This window comes from Neocloeon triangulifer, unplaced genomic scaffold (assembly GCF_031216515.1).
Source record: "Neocloeon triangulifer isolate White Clay Creek 2 clone unplaced genomic scaffold, ASM3121651v1 ptg000012l, whole genome shotgun sequence".
In the NCBI taxonomy this organism is placed as follows: Eukaryota; Metazoa; Arthropoda; class Insecta; order Ephemeroptera; family Baetidae; genus Neocloeon; species Neocloeon triangulifer.
This window is the reverse complement of record NW_026775554.1, coordinates 5,188,396-5,207,409: the sequence shown is the minus strand read 5'-3', so window position 1 is coordinate 5,207,409 and position 19,014 is coordinate 5,188,396. Positions and strand designations below refer to the sequence as shown.

At 39.3% G+C, this 19,014-nt stretch overlaps 5 protein-coding genes across 9 annotated transcripts; 2 read left to right on the top strand and 3 right to left on the bottom strand.

Annotated features, from left to right (window-relative positions):
- The first annotated feature begins 418 nt into the window (after window positions 1-418).
- On the top strand, window positions 419-3,839 carry LOC132197419 (uncharacterized). Of its 4 annotated transcripts, none has more exons than XM_059620703.1 (8): window positions 419-539; window positions 641-781; window positions 1,471-1,786; window positions 1,854-1,999; window positions 2,067-2,736; window positions 2,792-3,025; window positions 3,090-3,242; window positions 3,292-3,839. In XM_059620703.1, exons 3-8 carry the CDS (start codon window positions 1,471-1,473, stop codon window positions 3,456-3,458), a joined length of 1,686 nt encoding a protein of 561 aa, XP_059476686.1. In that variant the 5' UTR covers window positions 419-539; window positions 641-781; the 3' UTR covers window positions 3,459-3,839. The 4 variants fall into 4 exon arrangements, with proteins under 4 accessions (XP_059476686.1, XP_059476684.1, XP_059476685.1 ...); XM_059620701.1 differs by having other exon boundaries at window positions 1,468-1,786; XM_059620702.1 differs by having other exon boundaries at window positions 1,455-1,786.
- On the bottom strand, window positions 3,615-11,000 carry LOC132197418 (uncharacterized). Its single transcript, XM_059620700.1, has 7 exons — window positions 10,981-11,000; window positions 9,835-10,890; window positions 9,395-9,783; window positions 4,790-5,382; window positions 4,613-4,733; window positions 3,989-4,495; window positions 3,615-3,932 (listed from the first exon to the last, which is right to left on the bottom strand). Exons 1-7 carry the CDS (start codon window positions 10,994-10,996, stop codon window positions 3,786-3,788), a joined length of 2,829 nt encoding a protein of 942 aa, XP_059476683.1. The 5' UTR covers window positions 10,997-11,000; the 3' UTR covers window positions 3,615-3,785.
- Window positions 11,001-11,219: 219 nt separating this feature from the next.
- LOC132196891 (PAT complex subunit CCDC47) lies at window positions 11,220-13,840 on the top strand. 2 transcript variants are annotated; one of them, XM_059619828.1, is made up of 5 exons: window positions 11,220-11,326; window positions 11,508-12,063; window positions 12,456-12,930; window positions 13,020-13,326; window positions 13,518-13,840. In XM_059619828.1, exons 2-5 carry the CDS (start codon window positions 11,592-11,594, stop codon window positions 13,620-13,622), a joined length of 1,359 nt encoding a protein of 452 aa, XP_059475811.1. In that variant the 5' UTR covers window positions 11,220-11,326; window positions 11,508-11,591; the 3' UTR covers window positions 13,623-13,840. The 2 variants fall into 2 exon arrangements, with proteins under 2 accessions (XP_059475811.1, XP_059475810.1); XM_059619827.1 differs by lacking the exon at window positions 11,220-11,326 and adding an exon at window positions 11,394-11,445.
- On the bottom strand, window positions 13,468-15,572 carry LOC132196895 (protein XRP2-like). The gene is made up of 7 exons (XM_059619831.1): window positions 15,316-15,572; window positions 15,050-15,259; window positions 14,812-14,984; window positions 14,604-14,757; window positions 14,399-14,552; window positions 14,195-14,344; window positions 13,468-14,138 (listed from the first exon to the last, which is right to left on the bottom strand). Exons 1-7 carry the CDS (start codon window positions 15,411-15,413, stop codon window positions 14,031-14,033), a joined length of 1,047 nt encoding a protein of 348 aa, XP_059475814.1. The 5' UTR covers window positions 15,414-15,572; the 3' UTR covers window positions 13,468-14,030.
- Window positions 15,573-15,657: 85 nt separating this feature from the next.
- LOC132196892 (probable chitinase 2) lies at window positions 15,658-18,989 on the bottom strand. The gene is made up of 8 exons (XM_059619829.1): window positions 18,906-18,989; window positions 17,190-17,420; window positions 16,972-17,131; window positions 16,821-16,917; window positions 16,520-16,729; window positions 16,270-16,464; window positions 16,083-16,211; window positions 15,658-16,000 (listed from the first exon to the last, which is right to left on the bottom strand). Exons 1-8 carry the CDS (start codon window positions 18,958-18,960, stop codon window positions 15,731-15,733), a joined length of 1,347 nt encoding a protein of 448 aa, XP_059475812.1. The 5' UTR covers window positions 18,961-18,989; the 3' UTR covers window positions 15,658-15,730.
- Between the last annotated feature and the right edge of the window lie 25 nt (window positions 18,990-19,014).

The following is a 19,014-nucleotide window of genomic DNA, read 5'->3' as shown; positions in this document are numbered from 1 at the left end:
AGGCAAGCACAAATATTTTCAATTTTTTTTGTACTGAAATATTCAATAAATTAATTGTAACAAAAAAAATATTATTTTCTAACTCGACCGCCCCTCATATAATCGCACTCATTTAGATCTCTTATTTACAAACATAAAATGAATAAAATACAATATTTTTTTTTGTCAGTATACCGCGTTATAATACTTATAATGGTTAATCATGATATAATATGACATGTAATATAATAATATTATTTCAAGTCGTCTCAACACACGGCTTTTTAAGTTTCCTTCCTTCCCTCTTGCGATACGTTAATAGTTTCTCATCTTCGTCCAGACTTGTTAGATCTCGCTCTCTTCGTCAGCACGAGCCAAACAAGCCAACCAAGAGCCAGCAGCGGGAGAGGGAGTACAGGGACACGGAGGGAGAATTGGTGTTTCGCCGAGTTTGTGTGCATAAATTTGTGCGACATGCGACACTGTGTGTCGATACTGTCGATCAGTGCAAGAAAAGAGATTGTTCAGACTACATATTGGGACAATTGGATCCTGCTTAGGTCAGTATACTCTGAACTGCAACACTGCGTGTTTTGCAAATACATAGATTGTCGATTATTGTTTTTTGATCGTTTTATATTAATTGTTGCTGTCATAATAGTCAGATCTCTCCATAATTTATTCACGTACTCGTCCTCACGTTAAAATCCTCTGGATCCCTGGGGGTGCCCTGACTCCCCCATTTCCTCAACCGTTGGATTAGAGGCTAGGCTGACTACTTGACTAGGGCAATTAGGCAAAGGTATGTATAATTCAAAGTGCAAGGAAAGTCTTAAAATGCATGCAAAGTAGTGCACACATAGCGAAAAGACGTGCAAAAGCGCATACTAAACTTAAATTTTGGGTCTTTTTGCATAAGTATTTACACAAATTTTAACTATATATCTTTTGGCGATTTGCGCGGCGTTTAATATTTTTGACTTCCTATTCTTGTGCTGAAAGGTGTATGAGCCAGAGTCGCCAGAGATTGCACACATCAACATCAATCAGCTTTTGTAACTTACAATTTTATTATGTAGTTTTTTTTTCAAATCCACAAAATACGATCAAGATCAAGGCACGATTCATAGAGTCACACCAAGTGCGATTTATACTTAGGTACATATTTTTCCAATAAATTCAACTTCTGGACACCTTGAACACTATAATTTACTTATTAAAAATCAAAAATCCAAGTTAGGAAAAATTGCATTTATCCTCGTTGTAAAACTGCCTCGAAATCAAAATTAAGGCTCATTAATATGTATTTATTTATTTAGAACATATATACAAAGTGCTGAAAGGATCCAGAATGTAAACTTGTAGTGATATTTCCCCATTGTTTTTAATGTAATAGAAAAGCCAAAAGCCATTATAAAAAAAACTAAATAGCATTTTAAAGATTTTCTCATTCATACGTCATTATTTCTAAACAGAGAAATTTTTTAGAAGATGGAGAAGAACAATCAAAGTCGGGACGAAGGATGTGAGGCTCCTCCAGAAGCAAAAATCCCTCGTCGCTCCACAAGAAGCCAACCTGGTGACCTTGGTAGTCACAGGACGGGAATTCACAGAGCTATCATGAATGTGGATTTCCCCACCATTGAGAAACTTCTGAGCGAAGGCGAAACCTTCTGCACTGAAGAAGGACTGAACTGCTTCACTCTAGCTGCATGCAATCCCACATCACCTGTGGCAACTTCTTGGGAACTTGTGTGCAAAATGCTGAACAAAGATCTCCAAGCCGGACTGTCTGCAAGGAGCGCAGGTGAACATAATTATAGTATTTTTAATTAGTACAAAACTTTTTATTTTTCCAATTCCTCAATTTGCAGATGGTTCAACCTTGCTGATGATTTTTTCAAAGTATGTTAAAAAAATTGAATTCCTGGTGAATTTGGGTGCCAATGTGAATGATGTGGACAACAACGGAAACACCGTTTTGATGAGATCTTTTATGCATACCTATCCTAAATCTCAAGTAAGATATACTGTATATATGCATAGAAATTAGTGCAAAAATGAAAAAAACTTATGTGGTTATAAAGGCATTCTTGAAGCTTCTGGAACTTGGTGCCAACCCCAATGTGCCAGTAGGAAACAAACATCCCAACATCATCTCGTTTATGTTTTCCAAGCTCGTCAAGAATTTTGAATTTTCTCCCGAGTCTCCAAACTGCTTCAAGTACATCATGCAGCCAAAGTATTTTGGAAAAATTGAAAAATCACAATTTGAAAAGACCAACCCAATATTTGATTACATTGATATGTGCTTCAATATGAAAGGCAGAATTTCTGATGAAATTAACAATGTCCTAAAAGACGAGAATTTTCCCAAGTTCAACATGCCAATATTAAGCAAGGGAAGTTGGCGTTCAAGGAGAGGCAGCTCGCGTGACAATGAATGGATAATTTTGAAGCAGGCACTGATTATTCCGAATGAATTCTTGCTGGATCCCCTGAGCTACTATCTACTCAAGATTGACCTGTGGCGCTGGGGTAGACTCGCACATAATACTGTTCAAGATATGAAAGTCCAGGTTGGAGTCTTTCGAGACCTTGGATGTGTTGCTGAAAACAATAAGAACATTTTGCCTCCAAGTTTGGCGCTCGTCTACAATGCAATTCAGTCCTGTGAGTTCCAGACTAACAATCACAACAACTACAATGGAAATTTGCGTAGTCTCTCTGCAATTTTGTGTGAATTTTGCATTGAAGGTGGGTTTGCCATAAATATTGAAACAAATATAATCCATCAATTGTATTCTAACAGATGAGACTTTGCGCCTCAGTGGCTCGTGGTTTCAAGTGGTAACATTGCTGGGACCTTTTCTGGCGTTCATGCCACATTCCTTGGATATGTCAAAATTTGCCCAGTATATTATGACTGAGATCCCAGAAAACCCCTTTGACGTTATTACTCAAATGATGATTAATATGCGTTTGATGTTTTCACGCTCTCAGAGCAAAAGCAACTTTTACATCCAAAATTTCTGTAGCAGACCACGTAAGTTCAAATGGTATTAATTTAAATATTCAACCAGAACTGAATTGTAACCTTATACTTTCAGTGCTGCTCATTTTGAAAACATTCCTTGGACCAAACTGCACCTTGCCCTGGGACAAACTCTTGCACAAAAAGTTTGATGAGAAAATTTTGACCCAAACCTTGGAATTGCTGCAAGAAAAAGGCATCACCACTAAAGAGATCAAGAAAGCAAATGGTTTGTTAAAATTTTTTAACTTGAAAAAGATTTGCTAAAAATTTTGTAGTCCGAGGCAGGATTCAAACACTTGAAACTCTGAGTCTTTGGTGTGTCAGAAGAAGATTGTCCGAGTGTCGCAATGAGGGCCAAAAACTTCATGGACTCATTTCCAAGTTAGTTGAGAGCACACCACTTCCTAAAAACCTCCAAAATAAGCTGCAGCTTTTCAATTGAAAAATGTTCTCCGACATGGGGTACTATAAGCTATGAAATTGCAGAAGATGCTGAAATTCTAAACTTAAATTTTTAAATTGCATATATATAAGATGGTAAAAATTTGTCTTTTTTTGTGAAATGATACTGCACTTTAAATTATGTATGTTGCGCCTGATTTCGATTCCACAAATGATTTAAATAAAAAAAATTCCTTGCTGGTTTTAGAATGGCTAAATATTAACTTCAACGTCAGTGTCACATTTCAAATACTTAAAATTTAAAATCTTATGACAGAAATATTTTATGCATAGATGAAGACAAAAATATTACTTATTGAGAGTTGTATCACACAGAGCGCTCAATTTTCTTTTTTTCTGCCAACTGGGCATGTAGAATTTGCTGACACGCAGGACTGGAAGCTCTTAGAAGGAACAATTCACCATGTTCATCACAGAGACGAAGAAGAGCCTGCATGTATCTTTCCATGTGAACCTAAAAAGAAGCCAAAAAATGTCTTATTACTTCATCTATGTAATATTAGCACATACTTTGACACTCTTCTGAATATTTTTTGTCTCAAAGAGATGCAAAACATCAGCCACAAAGTAGGGGGCGGCGCGAGAAAAGTCCTTTCTGTGCCTGGCCATTGCTACACCCATGCCTTCAACCAAATGTGCAACATCTACAGCCAAGTCTTCATTTTGGCCTTCGATAATGGCTGCACAAATCTTTTGCAGTTTTTGCTGAATGACAGGAATACGATCTACAGCAAGAGCAGATCTTGAAGTGAGAAAAGCATTCAAGCAAACTGCAGCAGCTTTGACGGTTTTCATGTCTGCAAGGTTGAATTGCATCATTCGAATTAGTGCCTTATCTGCTGCAAGGGCATCTATGACAGTTTTGCTCTTGAAAAGATCAGTGAGTTGCTGGGGAGAGGATCTACTGATGTTGGGAATTTTGTTCTTCAAGGAGGGCCTAATCTTCTCCAAATCTGCACCGTACGCCATGGCAATGTCAACCAACTGCTTTTTTATACTTTCCGATCCCTTTTGGTCCTGTAGAAAATTTAAATTTAGAAATACATAATTATAAAAAAAAGATGAATATGACAAATATTTGTCGTAAAAAAAATATGAATTACACTTTGTTCATTTTAAGCAAAAAGCATTTACCAGTAAGAATTTGAGAGATACCAGTGCCAAGGGTTTCATCGAGCGAGAATTGAAGCTCCTTATATCATTTTCAGAAGGCATCTTTTTATAAAACAGGGCGCACACAAACTTCTTAAGCATGCTGAAAGAAATCATTAATTACTTGCTAAATTAATTTATTTAAAGTTAAGCTTGTACCTTTCATCAGCATTCACAGTAGCCTCATTAGTGAATTTGATCAATTTTCCCAAATTGAAATTATTCTCAATTTCACTGAAGAGAGTTACCAAAACAGGTATGGCTACATCCCATCCGTCTTTCAAATTATAACACGCAGCCAATAACGCGGCCGCAGAAAGAAGTCTTGTAGCTTTGTCTGTCACTCGAAGTTGTCCAAAGGCCAGCAAAATGGCCATCAAGTTGTTCCTTGGCTTGGGATCAGGAGCATCCATTGGATCGCAGGGTGCCACCACATTAGAAAGTTTGAGATTTCCCAAGACTCCGTGGGCAGCGTCTGACTTTTTCATGGCTCTCAACAGAGCCAAGGCCACGCAATTGTCAAAATGACTGCTGAACTGTTGCTTTGGATTCAAGAGAAGACTAGCTGCCAAGGAGTCTGCAACTTGAGCCACCGTTGACTTGCTAAGGCTTTTACGAAGTAGGTTCAAAGATGAGTGAAGGTGTCCAGGCGGACAGCTAGCCAACATTAATGCAGCTGCCTCTTGCTGCCCCTGATCGAGGTCAAGATTCAACAGAGTGGTAGCCCTTATCTTTTGGTCTACCAAAAGAACCTGCAAAAAAATAAAATTAATGAATCAATTTTCGAACTATTGTACGAAAAATATGAATTTTTTCTTGTTAAATTTCAATTTTTTGTATAATATCGTTCATACAGCGGCTAAATGGACAAAATGAAATTTACAATTGAGACGTTTGGTTAGTTTGAAATTTTCAATATCAACGATTGGTCATTTCCCGATTTACAGGCACGGGTGTTCTAATCGAGAAAAACAGCGTTATTTGTGTGTCAACGGGAAAGTGATTTTTGAGAGCGTCTAAAAAATGGAAATTTTGAGATTTCAAGGGTGGTCAGTCATGAAATTAGTTGATTTAATTTATATTTATGCGCTAAAAATATAGGAAAAATCCGGATTTCCCGGAAAAGTGAGATATAAGGAGGTTTGACAAAAAATTCATATCTCAGCTTCTACTTGAGATAAATTCAAAAATTTAAAGCGAAAATGCAGCTCAAGACATGCCCTTTCTTGGGGATGGGTAGGGATAATTTTCAAGGCCATGTTTCTTAATGAGGGTGAGGTGATAAAAATTGAGGGGTTGTAAAACAAATGTTATGCAACTTGCAGAACGTTGGAAAAAATTACAAAGAAACCTCATCATATGAGACAACAACCCCTCATAGGGCGAATATTTCCTGCAACCCCTTGGTATTGTAATTAATTCTTGAATATGTGTCTCATATGGCCAAAATGGACCTATTTTGGGGATTTATTTTCAATACCAAGAGGTTGCAGGAAATATTCGCCCTATGAGGGGTTGTTGTCTCATATGATGAGGGTTCTTTGTAATTTTTTCCAACGTTCTGCAAGTTGCATAACATTTGTTTTACAACCCCTCAATTTTTATCACCTCACCCTCATTAAGAAACATGGCCTTGAAAATTATCCCTACCCATCCCCGAGAAAGGGCATGTCTTGAGCTGCATTTTCGCTTTAAATTTTTGAATTTATCTCAAGTAGAAGCTGAGATATGAATTTTTTGTCAAACCTCCTTATATCTCACTTTTCCGGGAAATCCGGATTTTTCCTATATTTTTAGCGCATAAATATAAATTAAATCAACTAATTTCATGACTGACCACCCTTGAAATCTCAAAATTTCCATTTTTTAGACCAGTGCCGGACTGGCTCTAAAAATTTTACCGGGCGTTTTTAAAATAGGCGGCCCACGCCAACTAAACGGCCCAATTTTGCGCGCCGGCTTCGCCGGCGACGGCCCTCTAGCGGGCCCCCGGCCCGCCGGCTACGCCGGCGGCCCATTTTTGGCCCCGAGCGCGCCGGCTTCGCCGGCAAATAATATGGAACTATTGCCACCGCAATTTTTAAACAAATTTAATTTTTTTTAAGCACGGAAAAAATAGTAATCATTTGAAAATTGAAATATATATAATTTAATATTTTAGTAAAACTGAAAACACAATTTGCGAGCGAAGCAAGCGGAAAAAATATTAGGTACTGAATTAAGAATTAATAAATCTTCATATTTCAAGACTCAGCGATAATTTTACATCATGCCAGGGAGTAAAAATAAGCTTTTGCAGAAAGTAGCCAGATATATGATCTGAAAGTTTCGTTTAGGACTTTTAGATAGTCGCGGCAAACAATGAATTTTTTGTTCGGGGCCAAGTTCAACCACAGGGGTGAGGGTGTAAAAATTAGCGTTCACAAAAAGTAGCCAGAAATGATCAGATTGATCTGTTCGGGATTTTTAGATGGTCGCCGAAAAACATGAAAATTTTTTGTTCGGCGCCTTCGGCGGCCAACAAGGGGTGAGGGTGTAAAAATTTGCGTTCACAAAAAGTAGCCAGAAATGATCAGAATGATCTGTTCGGGATTTTTAGATGGTCGCCGAAAAACATGAAAATTTTTTGTTCGGCGCCTTCAGCGGCCAAGTTCAACTATGGGAGAGGGTGAAAAAATTAGCGTTCACAAAAAGTAGCCAGAAATGATCAGATTGATCTGTTCGGGATTTTTAGATGGTCTCTGAAAAACATGAAAATTTTTTGTTCGGCGCCTTCAGCGGCACAGTTCAACTATGGGTGAGGGTGAAAAAATTAGCGTTCACAAAAAGTAGCCAGAAATGATCAGATTGATCTGTTCGGGATTTTTAGATGGTCGCCAAAAAACATGAAAATTTTTTGTTCGGCGCCTTCGGCGGCCAACTAGGGGTGAGGGTGTAAAAATTTGCGTTCACAAAAAGTAGCCAGAAATGATCAGAATGATCTGTTCGGGATTTTTAGATGGTCTCTGAAAAACATGAAAATTTTTTGTTCGGCGCCTTCAGCGGCACAGTTCAACTATGGGTGAGGGTGAAAAAATTAGCGTTCACAAAAAGTAGCCAGAAATGATCAGATTGATCTGTTCGGGATTTTTAGATGGTCGCCAAAAAACATGAAAATTTTTTGTTCGGCGCCTTCGGCGGCCAACTTGGGGTGAGGGTGTAAAAATTTGCGTTCACAAAAAGTAGCCAGAAATGATCAGAATGATCTGTTCGGGATTTTTAGATGGTCACTGAAAAACATGAAAATTTTTTTTGTTCGGCGCCTTCGGCGGTCAACTAGGGGTGAGGGTGAAAAAATTAGCGTTCACAAAAAGTAGCCAGAAATGATCAGATTGATCTGTTCGGGATTTTTAGATGGTCGCTGAAAAACATGAAAATTTTTTGTTCGGCGCCTTCGGCGGCCAACTTGGGGTGAGGGTGTAAAAATTTGCGATCACAAAAAGTAACCAAAAATGATCAGAATGATCTGTTCGGGATTTTTAGATGGTCGCTGAAAAACATGAAAATTTTTTGTTCGGCGCCTTCGGCGGTCAACTAGGGGTGAGGGTGTAAAAATTTGCGTTCACAAAAAGTAGCCAGAAATGATCAGAATGATCTGTTCGGGATTTTTAGATGGTCGCTGAAAAACATGAAAATTTTTTGTTCGGCGCCTTCGGCGGCCAAGTTCAACTATGGGTGAGGGTGAAAAAATTAGCGTTCACAAAAAGTAGCCAGAAATGATCAGAATGATCTGTTCGGGATTTTTAGATGGTCGCTGAAAAATGTGAAAATTTTTTGTTTGGCGCCTTCGGCGGCCAAGTTCAACTATGGGCGAGGGTGAAAAAATTAGCGTTCACAAAAAGTAGCCAGAAATGATCAGAATGATCTGTTCGGGATTTTTAGATGGTCGCTGAAAAATGTGAAAATTTTTTGTTTGGCGCCTTCGGCGGCCAACTAGGGGTGAGGGTGTAAAAATTAGCGTTCACAAAAATTAGCCACAAATGATCAGATTGATCTGTTTGGGATTTTTAGATGGTCGCTGAAAAATGTGAAAATTTTTTGTTCAGAGGCCAAGTTCAACCAGGGTTGAGGGTGTAATAATTAGCGCTCACAAAAAATTAGCAGAAATAATCTGGCGTCCCCCCTCTTTTTAAAGTTAGTTCGTACCTTGGTCCCCAGAGAGCGCTCAAAATCAAGCTAAGAACCAATCAGAGTGCGCACATAATCGTCAAAAGACCCAAGGCAAAAAATCACTTGCTTCGCTCGCGCAAAATAAATTTTTTTTTCATTTTCACGGGCTGACGGCCCCTTAATAACCCATTTGCTTTTACTGAGGGCCCTTCAGGGCCGCGGGGCCGGTCTGCCAGCCGCCCAGCCGGCCCGACACGAGCGGCGCACTTCGTAAGCGCGGAAAGCGCGCGGCCCGCTTCGCGGTCCGTGCGCTTTTGCCGCAGCCCGAAGGCCGCTTCGCGGCCTTTTGGCGGCCCACGGGGGCCGCGGCCCACCGGGCTCTCGCCCGGTGCGCCCGATTACCCAGTCCGGGCCTGTTTTAGACGCTCTCAAAAATCACTTTCCCGTTGACACACAAATAACGCTGTTTTTCTCGATTAGAACACCCGTGCCTGTAAATCGGGAAATGACCAATCGTTGATATTGAAAATTTCAAACTAACCAAACGTCTCAATTGTAAATTTCATTTTGTCCATTTAGCCGCTGTATGAACGATATATTATATTACTGACTTACAACTTTATTCTTGCATTCGTCCACAGCAATAGCATCATTTGCAAAATCGGGCCAATCTGACACAAAGGACAAGAGTAAGCTGAAATCCAGCAAGGTTGATCCCACGTCGTAACAAGACTCGGTGCCTTCTTCTGCATAGTGCTTCAGCAACAAGTTCAGTTCGCCAAAGGCAAAGCAGAGTTCTAGGTATTTTGATAAAAATGCGCCTTGATGTTTCTTCTTGGCAGCTTTTTTAGCAATTGGCTCAAATTTTTCCAATACCTGTTGCACCTGTTGCTGCAGGCCTACAAATTTATCCCGCACCAGATAAGGGGTGTTGTGCTGGGCGGCTTTTGAAGCTTCTAGCAAACTGACCAGCAAGGTTGCAGATGAGACGAAGAATGCTTCCTCTAAAAAGATTAAATTAGAAAATCACCAATTCATAAATGATTTAAAATCACCTGTATTATTTAGCAAATTAAAAATCAACGCAGATATAGCTGCTGCAAGATTTTTTGATGGCCAAGTAAGGGCAGATAAAACTAATGCCTGTGGAAACCTCATAAGTTTTGGTTCGTTATTTTTTGTTATGCCGTCCAGGAGTTTAGATATCAATTTATGAGGTCGCTGTTCCTTCTCAGCGGCAGTCAAGGCGTCCACTAACAGCTCGTCCAGTGCTTCGTCTTTGATTGAAATGGCCATCAGCTTTGGAAGAAGGGTCTCGAACAAGAGAATATCAAGATGGGCCAGTGGTTTGAAAGCTGCTGTCAGATTTTTAGAACTTGTATCTGCAAGTCGACTTTGGAAAACAGCACTCAGCTTGTCTCTGTCCTCAATGGTCTCCACAGCAGACAAAGCCTGGCCGAGAGCTTCGTTGCTCTTTGCAAGTCCAATAACTTGAAAGACAAATTCCTCAGCTTTTGAGTGTCTGCGTCCGTATTTAGCAGCAACGACTCTGGCAGCCAAGCCAACAGTGTTAGGGCTAACGTTATCCGCCAGACTGTCCAGAATTTCTTGTTCCGAGCCAACGACAGTGATCAGAAGCCGGACAGCCGCTTCGTCCAGTTCAACTTCAGCCAGGAATGGAAGAAAAGGGGCCAACGAAGGGGGGTTTGGAGAACGTTTGGCACATGAAATAGCCGCTTTGAGACTTGCCACGTCTGGCTTGTTGGAGAACACGCTGTGGCACAGAGCAGTGTACTCCTGTGGTCGAGCGGCCAAATAATTGGAGGTCTGCTGGTCTGACAAGAGCAGGCGGCCGCACTCCTGCTCCGGATCCCGGGCAGCAACTTGGACCAGTTTTTTCCTGATGCTGGGTCGAAGGATGGCCTTGCTGAAGCGTTCGCTCTGAAGACATTCGCGAAGGGCCTCCCATGACTCTTGCCGGCAAAGGGCTTCTATGACAGCCTCTTCTTTGCGAGCGACCCGCAGGTGGGGTGACTCAAAAATTTGAACGGCTAGGCGAAGACGTTTCTCCGGAGGCCCGAAATCAGACGAGGACAATCGCCGACGAAGCTCTAAAATTTTTGGAAAGCAAAGATTTAGATATTTCACAGGGATTTTCAAGAATAATTGAAATGTTTTAGACAGTCACGTGTAGCGCATACCTGCAGCAAGAGCCATTTTAACGTCAGTGATGCCAACCAACAAAAATAATGTATAGTTTTATAAAAATAATGCATAATTTTTTTATACGTAGCTAAAAAAACAATTTTTTTAATTAAAAGAATAAAATATAACGATTTTATGCTTGAAATTGTGTTATAAATTGTTATTTATTACGATACAGTTGTTTCCATACTTTGTGGTAAAAATTATTAGGTTGGCATCAACAGTTTAAACAGTTGACAGTTCTCTACCGCAGAAGAAATCAAAACACCGAGTTGAAAAGTCATCCTTATAATTTTCACATAAAATACAAGGTGGGGCAGGTGGGCTTATCATATTTGAACGGTAAAAAATATTATTTTTTAAATTTACAAAGAATTTACATCTGAAAATATCAAAATTACAGATGAGAATACGGTTATGTATTGATTAATTTTAGATTGCGGTTTTAACCGGTTCACTGTGTATGTATTCACTGTGCATGCGTCAGCTGATTTTCTTCTCCCTAACCCCTTTTTACTTTCAGAATTCAGATCCAACACGATTTTAATCAGCGTTCATTTCGCATCAATTCATCAATCAAAAACGAAATTAACGTATTCTAGTCGAAATGCGACTGCCGTGGGTGCTTCTGACGTGCCTGCTGGTCTCGGTGCCTTTCTTGGCTGCCGAGAAGGACGAGTTCGCCGAGTTCGAAGACTTTGAAGAGGAGTTTGAGAATGTAGCCTCGTCGCCGGATGCGGCCGACTCGATCGAGGATGCTGAAGTCGAGGTCGAAGACGAAGAGGAACCCGTGTTGGAAGACCTCGAAATGGAGCATCTGGCCGACGAGGAAGAGTTTGAAGGCTGGGACGCCAAAGAACCCGTTGGTGGCAACAAAGAGGTGCCTCGACTGACTATCACCAAAGTCCCAATGCACCTTCGCACCAACTGGGACTCGTACTACCTTGAGATGCTGATGCTTGCAGGGTTGGCCGTCTACTTCCTCAACTTCATGGTCGGTCGGTCGAAGAACCAGAGACTGGCCAATGCGTGGTTCTCGGCACACAAAAGTCTGCTGGAGGAAAACTTTAGCCTCGTTGGTGAGAAATTAAATTTCACGGTCTCCGTGCTATTCGTTTTTAGTCAACACTAGTATTTACTGATCTTGGACTGAATTTCATGCATTTTTCAAAGCAATTTATGTTTAGAGTTTTTTCAATGTGAATGAAAATTAAATGCTATATAAAGATAATATTACACGGTTGGTACGGAATGTGTTTGCATGATGAAACCTTTCAAAATCTAATCCTATTTACCAATTTAAATTAGTTCGTTTTTATATTTATTCCCATGTCCCTACCCTGGCCTGTATAAATTGTAGAAGAAAATATAAAATAATATTTAGATTATTTAAAAATATATAGCCTTACACAGGAAGAAAATATTTTTGAATGGTTTAAAATTTGGTATTAACTAAAACTAATTCTTCCAGGTGATGACGGAAGCAAAGACATCGATACAAATACAGGACTGATAAAAGAGTCTGAAAACGTCTTCACCCTTTGGTGCAGCGGGCGAACTTGCTGCGAAGGAATGCTGGTTGAATTGAAGCTTCTCAAGCGGCAAGATCTGGTGGCTGTCATCAGCCAAATGCTCCGACCTGTAGCTGATCAGGTCCAGGTTCGTGTCAATCTGACCGAAGTGGACTCGTTCGTCATGTGCATCGCCTCAAAGAAGACTGCGCTGCGTCTTGTGAAGGACATGGCTGACATCAACGTCTTCTGCCCAGAGAGGAAGTCTCTCGAGAAAATGGGTGTATCTCCTTCCTTTAATTTGATGAATGAAATCGGTGAGGTCTCGGCCTCTTTGATTGACCGGCGTATGGTTGATGCGCTCAACAAGTACAGCGACTTGATTGACTGCATCCACGTGTCCGATCAGTACACCGGACCAAAACTGCCTCAAGAGTAAGAGAAGGGAATTTTCATTTATGAAAATAATAATTCATTTTAAAGTAATTTTAACGTTAATTATTTGGTCTATTATTTTTTTTCAGTGAATCCAGTGCTGCTTCCAAGTTGCCCGAAGCTTCCAAGGTACTTATCTGTACTTTTAATCTGCCGACAAAGCAGAAAACGCCTCAGGAGGCGGCCGAAGCTGCCAGGCCTCTGATGCAGTTGGTATTTTATTTGCTGGAACGTGTCAAGCGCTTGAAACTTGGCAAGGAGGCAAAAATCAAGGCTATCAACAACCGTCAGAAGGCTCAGGAGGCCTTCCTGAAGACGACCCATGCAGCCAGGGCTGAGGCTGCTGCTGCCCGTCGAGAGGACAAGAGACGCCAAGAAAAGGAGCGTATTTTGGCTGTAAGTTTTTTCTTAACATGATTAATTAAATTTTGATTACAGACATGAAACATAATATTCCTAACATTTAAGTGTGAAGTACGTTTATTTGTATAGAGCTAATTGTTTTAATTTAAAACCTGTATATTGAAGCAAAAAAAAATATTTTCTTCATTTGTATTAAACTGGTGTTGCGCGTGATTTAATTGCAGGAGGATGACCCTGAGAAGCAGCGTCGTTGGGAAGAGAAGGAAAACAAGCGCCAGATGAAAAAGAAGGCTCCTAAGATGAAGCAGTTGAAGGTAAAAGCCATCTAAGGAGGAAACTCCATGGCCTCAGTATTGTTGTTGGTCGCTGCTCGCTGCCCTTGAACAATCGCGGGGAGTAAGTAGGGAAATTTTGGAATTTTTATTCACCAAAACCGTGTTTTTTGTTCTACCAAAATCTCTGCCTTACGATGAGACAAAATGTGCCACGACCATGAAAAGTTATTAAAAATCTCAAGTTGTACATAACCTTTTTATACTTTAATCTCACCTTTAATTGTTGATCGCCATTAGAAAAAAACTTATCTATCCCGAAGACTTTGTTTAGGAAATATGTAGTGATATTAGGAAAATTATATTTTTTTTTTCAAAATTAATTTAATCCTTTTTTTTATATATTGTTTTTCTTTTGTATTGCAAAAAAACGCAGATGTCACAGATTTACTGTGGAAAGTTGATTCATCCGTTTGACATGAAAGTTTTCACAAGTTTACTTGCATGAGCGCTACAATCGCTAATGTGCAAATGTTCAAGGCTGTCAAATTTTCTGCCCACTAGATCTGCAATCTGACAAACACACTCTAATTATTGAAATGCCATAATCATTTTTAACAATTTTCAACCTGTGTGCATTTCCTTCGGGATTCACCTCCCACCAGATGAATTGCGATTATATTAACCACCTCACCCTTGCTAGAAAATTTAGGCAGTACCTTCACTATTTCCTCTTTTTCAATCTTTGATTCCGTCGTTTTGACGATAAAAAGATTTTCCTATTTAATTATTTTACATATGATTTTTTTCCTTATTTATGACAAATTTTATACCTCTTGATTTAGAACAGAGATAAATTCTGAAGCAACCTGCAACTGATTGCAGCACTCGGCAATAGCAACGAGACTGTGCTCTTTATTTCCACTATCATATCCAAGCGTTAATGGAACATCAGATTTTGTTCTTTCGCCTATCACCAGTTCAAATCTAATGACAAGAAATTATCTTAAATCATTACAAAATTCATTTTCGGCTTACTGATTTATATTTTCGCTCCCAACTGTAATCCAATTTGTAATATTCTCAGACGAGACGATTTGCCAGTTTGGTCCCTCCGATGGCACGGGCGTAAAATCGTAAACCAGGCTCCACTGGTTGTTGAACACGCTCAAACCTGAATCTTTAACTTGATCTGAAAAATCAAAATTTAATAAAATTAATAATTTAATAATGCTAAATTAGAGGCCTTTCAAATTTTTATACTGGATCAGGGCGCAACCGAATTCAAATCTTGAGCAAGCCTCTATCGATGGCTGCGTCGTGCAGCATAAGAAAGACGTGACGTTTCGGCAATCGCGAGCTCTAAACTGCCCGCAAATCGCCACTAGACTCAAATTTTCTGATCCTCGAATGAACAAGCTGGAAAAATTGAAACAAAAAATTGTTCTGGTTTGAAGAAATAATAGAATTAAAAAAAAATTTACCTTCCGCTCATGGGCCCCAAAATAATTTGGCAGTCGGAACAGTCGTCGATGGTAACTGAATTGCAATGGTCGAGGACCAGAATTTTCGAACCCTTGCAATTTTGAATAATCATTTGTCGGCCGTTGACTGAATTTGGCTCTCGCACCACTTCGGCATCGACCACGTTTTCTATAGTAAAGTCTTTTGGATTGACTTTCGATTTCTTGTCCCTTAACAAATTAAAACGTGTTTATTAAATTACTGAAAATTAATTATTTGCTCTTACCATGAGTATTCCTTTTTGGTCTCCGGCACCAAACGAGACTCGTCCGGCGTTTTTGCGCAGAATATATTTTTAAGGTACTTGAAAAATGCACACCCCATGACGCTGGTTGACTAACATTCCACATTCAAAAAAGATCGCGGGGTTGCACGCGCTCGCGTGAGCAGGTGCCATAGGCTAGTGCGCACTCAAACATCAAATCAATAAAAGCAAGCAAACAATATGAAAAGAATGGAAAATATATTTGTAAATAATCGCGCTTTTAAGTTGGTAATTTAGCAATTAGCTAAAATAGCGTCTCCTAAAAAGTTGTTTTGGATATTCAAACAATTATAAACGAGTTGATGAAATTAAAATAGCCCTAAGCTACAGATTTATTTATTATTTTCATATTTTTAAATAAAAAGATTTTTACTTTCTAAAATATTCTGGACAATATAAAAATAGTTGAAAAAATAGCCGATTGTATACTGGCAGATCCCGAACTTGTCGTTTCTTCGATGTGCTGATTCTCATTCTTATGCTTCAATGCGTTGGTCATTGCTGCGTTCATCGCCCTGACCAGCGGGTAGTAAACTCGTTGCTCTTGACCAGAGCCACCGTCACCACTGCAATCACCCCTAAAATCGTCTGTGTCAATTGACCAAACCATCACGCCACCCAGGTCTTCTTCAATCGCATATGTTGCCTGTGATAATAAATTTAATTAATTACCCTATCATTTATATTTAAAAAAAAATAATGATTTTTATAGATTTATAAAATTTTACCTTTTTAGCAACGCTTTTCTTATTGTCGTAAGTTATCCACTTGTCACCATTGACGGCAGTAACGGTTTTGCTTGTTTCGTCCCATTTCTGTGACCAGGGTGAGCCTAAAGACTCAATTTCCTTGCAGATCTAATTACAAAATTTGTTATTGACTATGTTCAAAGAAATCATACGTTTGCCTATATACTTCGTTATAGCCCATGAAACCATCCTCTCTGGTATATGGACCTTTAAAGCCCCTTTCTTGAGTTGGGAGTCCAAAATCATTGGCTTGTTTATTAGAAGGGTCACTGAGCAGAAATGTCCTGCCGTACATGGGAACGCCGAGCACAAGTTTTTTTGAGGGAGCACCCAAAGATTTCAGATGCTTGATGGTAGCCGCCTGGTTTTTATTTTAGTTAGAATTTTCTATTAAAAATTGTTAGATTTTCAGTTACAATTGAAAGAGGGTCGTGCGAATCGCTGGTGAACAGGGGTGCATTTGGTCCTGTCATTCTGTCCCAAGCCCCGTGATAATCGTAGGCCATGATATGCATGTGGTCAAGGTACCTGGCCAGGGTGGGAATGTCATAAGCTGCGTCGATTATCCGTTTGCTTGCTCCAAATGCGGAGGTTAAAATTTTATTGGGCATGGCTTCTCTCAGCTCCTAATAATGGTTGATTTTTTTTAAATAATTTTATAATAAATTGTTATAATGGGCTAATTTTTATGTAAGTATTTGAATAAATTTATCTTGCCTTCACAAGAGTGACAAAATTAGCCTTATCTTCAGGCTTTCCACCACGATCTGATGGAAACTCCCAGTCGAGATCCAAACCGTCAAAGTTGTGCTCACTGAAAAGTAGCAAAAATTATTTAAACGCTCATAAAGGTGAAAAAAAATCCCACTTTAATATTTTTACTGCGCTTGAAATAAAGGAGGCTCTTTTCGCAGGGTCACTCGCCATAATTGAGTAATTCTGTGAACCTTCGTTCCACCCACCGACGGCAAGGGTGACTTTCAGGTGCGGATAATTTTTCTTCATCAAAGTCAGTCTTCGATACCATCCTGATAACGAAAATGTGTTCCTAACATGTTCTTATATTTGGAAAGGAAAGTTTCAAACCTAAACCGTAGTCCTCAGTCAAATCTCGGTACGGGTCCAGTGATCTAATTTCATTTGTGACCGCGTTGAGTCCGGCAAATGCGTAGACGAAGTGTGTGCAAATTGTGGGGTCGAGATCGGTCAGCGAGAAATTGCCATTTTCTGGCCTGTACGCGGCCCAAGAGGAGACGTAGCAAACTACAGTGCGTCCGTGGCCGCCAACTTGTCCCTCACCACTTAAGTCCTGATTTACTGAAAAATAATATTAAAAAAAATAGGTACTTATTGTTGAAATTATAAATATTTGCGTTTTGTGGGGAAAAGATCAATGCAAATGTGGTACAAGACGATACAATTGTTTGCATAATATTTCAAAATTTAGATCAAAACCGAGTGCATTTTATCGCGAGTTTCAGGCGCGTAGCTTCTACGATGGCTGCAGTTTTAAATTATTATTGTCTCTTAGATGCAGATAAAGCGGAAGAATTTTAAAACAAAAACCGCACGTGTTTAAACTATCAGGGCACTATTAAATTCTCATTCATAAAATTCAAGTTTTATTTTTTCATGCGAATTGAAGCTCAGAAAAGGTGTGGCGACTTTGGCGCCAAAGGTTATTTTCGCAAAGCGCAGCCAAACCCTTCTTGTGGCGGGCAGAGGTTGTTCCCTGCAGGTATCAAGGTCAATCGACGGACTGGATTTGTTGCCTCTGTTACCAGGAGGCAGGAGGCGAGGCGAAGATGCACCGATACTGCCTATCATGTACAATGTGTCACAAATAATTTTGATTATTTTCCGTGATTTAGATAGTTCATTATTCTTCACATATAAATTTTGGAGATTTCACTGCACTTCTTCTACTAAAATGAAATATAAAAGAAATTTTGTCCGTTAATGATATTTGAACTTTTTTATTGCAAACATTGATTAAATAAAATAAAATAAATTTTCCGAATCAGTTGAACAAGGATAGTTAAGAAGTTGCTCAAGGGGGTTAAAGGGTTTCCTTGTTGAGAGTTCCACTTTGAACAACGCTATTTGAAACAGATTCGTGGGAGTTTTTGTAGAAACAAGAAAAAGCACCGTTATTTATGTAGCACATACGAGGGCCGAGCAGAGAGAAAGGCGCTGAACAGTGCTGCGGTGTTAAGCCGGCCGGCATGGTCGCGTCGCATTAAAAAGTAATCGGGGTTCAGAAAATTAAGTTAATTGTACACTAAACATTTTCTGCTAGCACGAAAGTGGCTTCTTATACAAAATAAAAATACTTCAGCGTGCTCCCTTTAAGATTTGTTTGTTTAGGAAGAAATTAAGGTAAAATATTCTATTAATTTTTTATAAATACCTGTAACTAAGTATGTAACGAACCAAATAAATTCTTTTTGCTAGAAACACTGCTTTGATAAAATTTTATTTCACTTTTGCGTGTTAAATAACTGTTAGAATATGTCTAATCATCAAAATATTTTAGCACCTACAAACAGAGCAAGTTGAATGACCGCATCAAAGTGAAAATTTAAATTAAATTTTCAGCGGAATTAAGCACATGAAATAACAAAATACGAATTAAATTGGATATAATATTTAGCAGAATAGATTTCACTATTATTTTTATCAAATCTATAGTCTGAGAAATTTTTTTTGTTAATCAGGTTGTATTTTATGCACAATAGAGCATATTACCGCGCGAATAAGACTAATTTCCAGTTTTTCTTTGGTCTTAATTATTTGGCTTACCTGCAAAGGCACGAATTATGTGGGGCAAAACTGAGATCGCGAACAATATCCGCATTTTATAATATAACGGCCTGCTCTGGCCCGCCGCAGAGAATAAACTGAAGCCTGC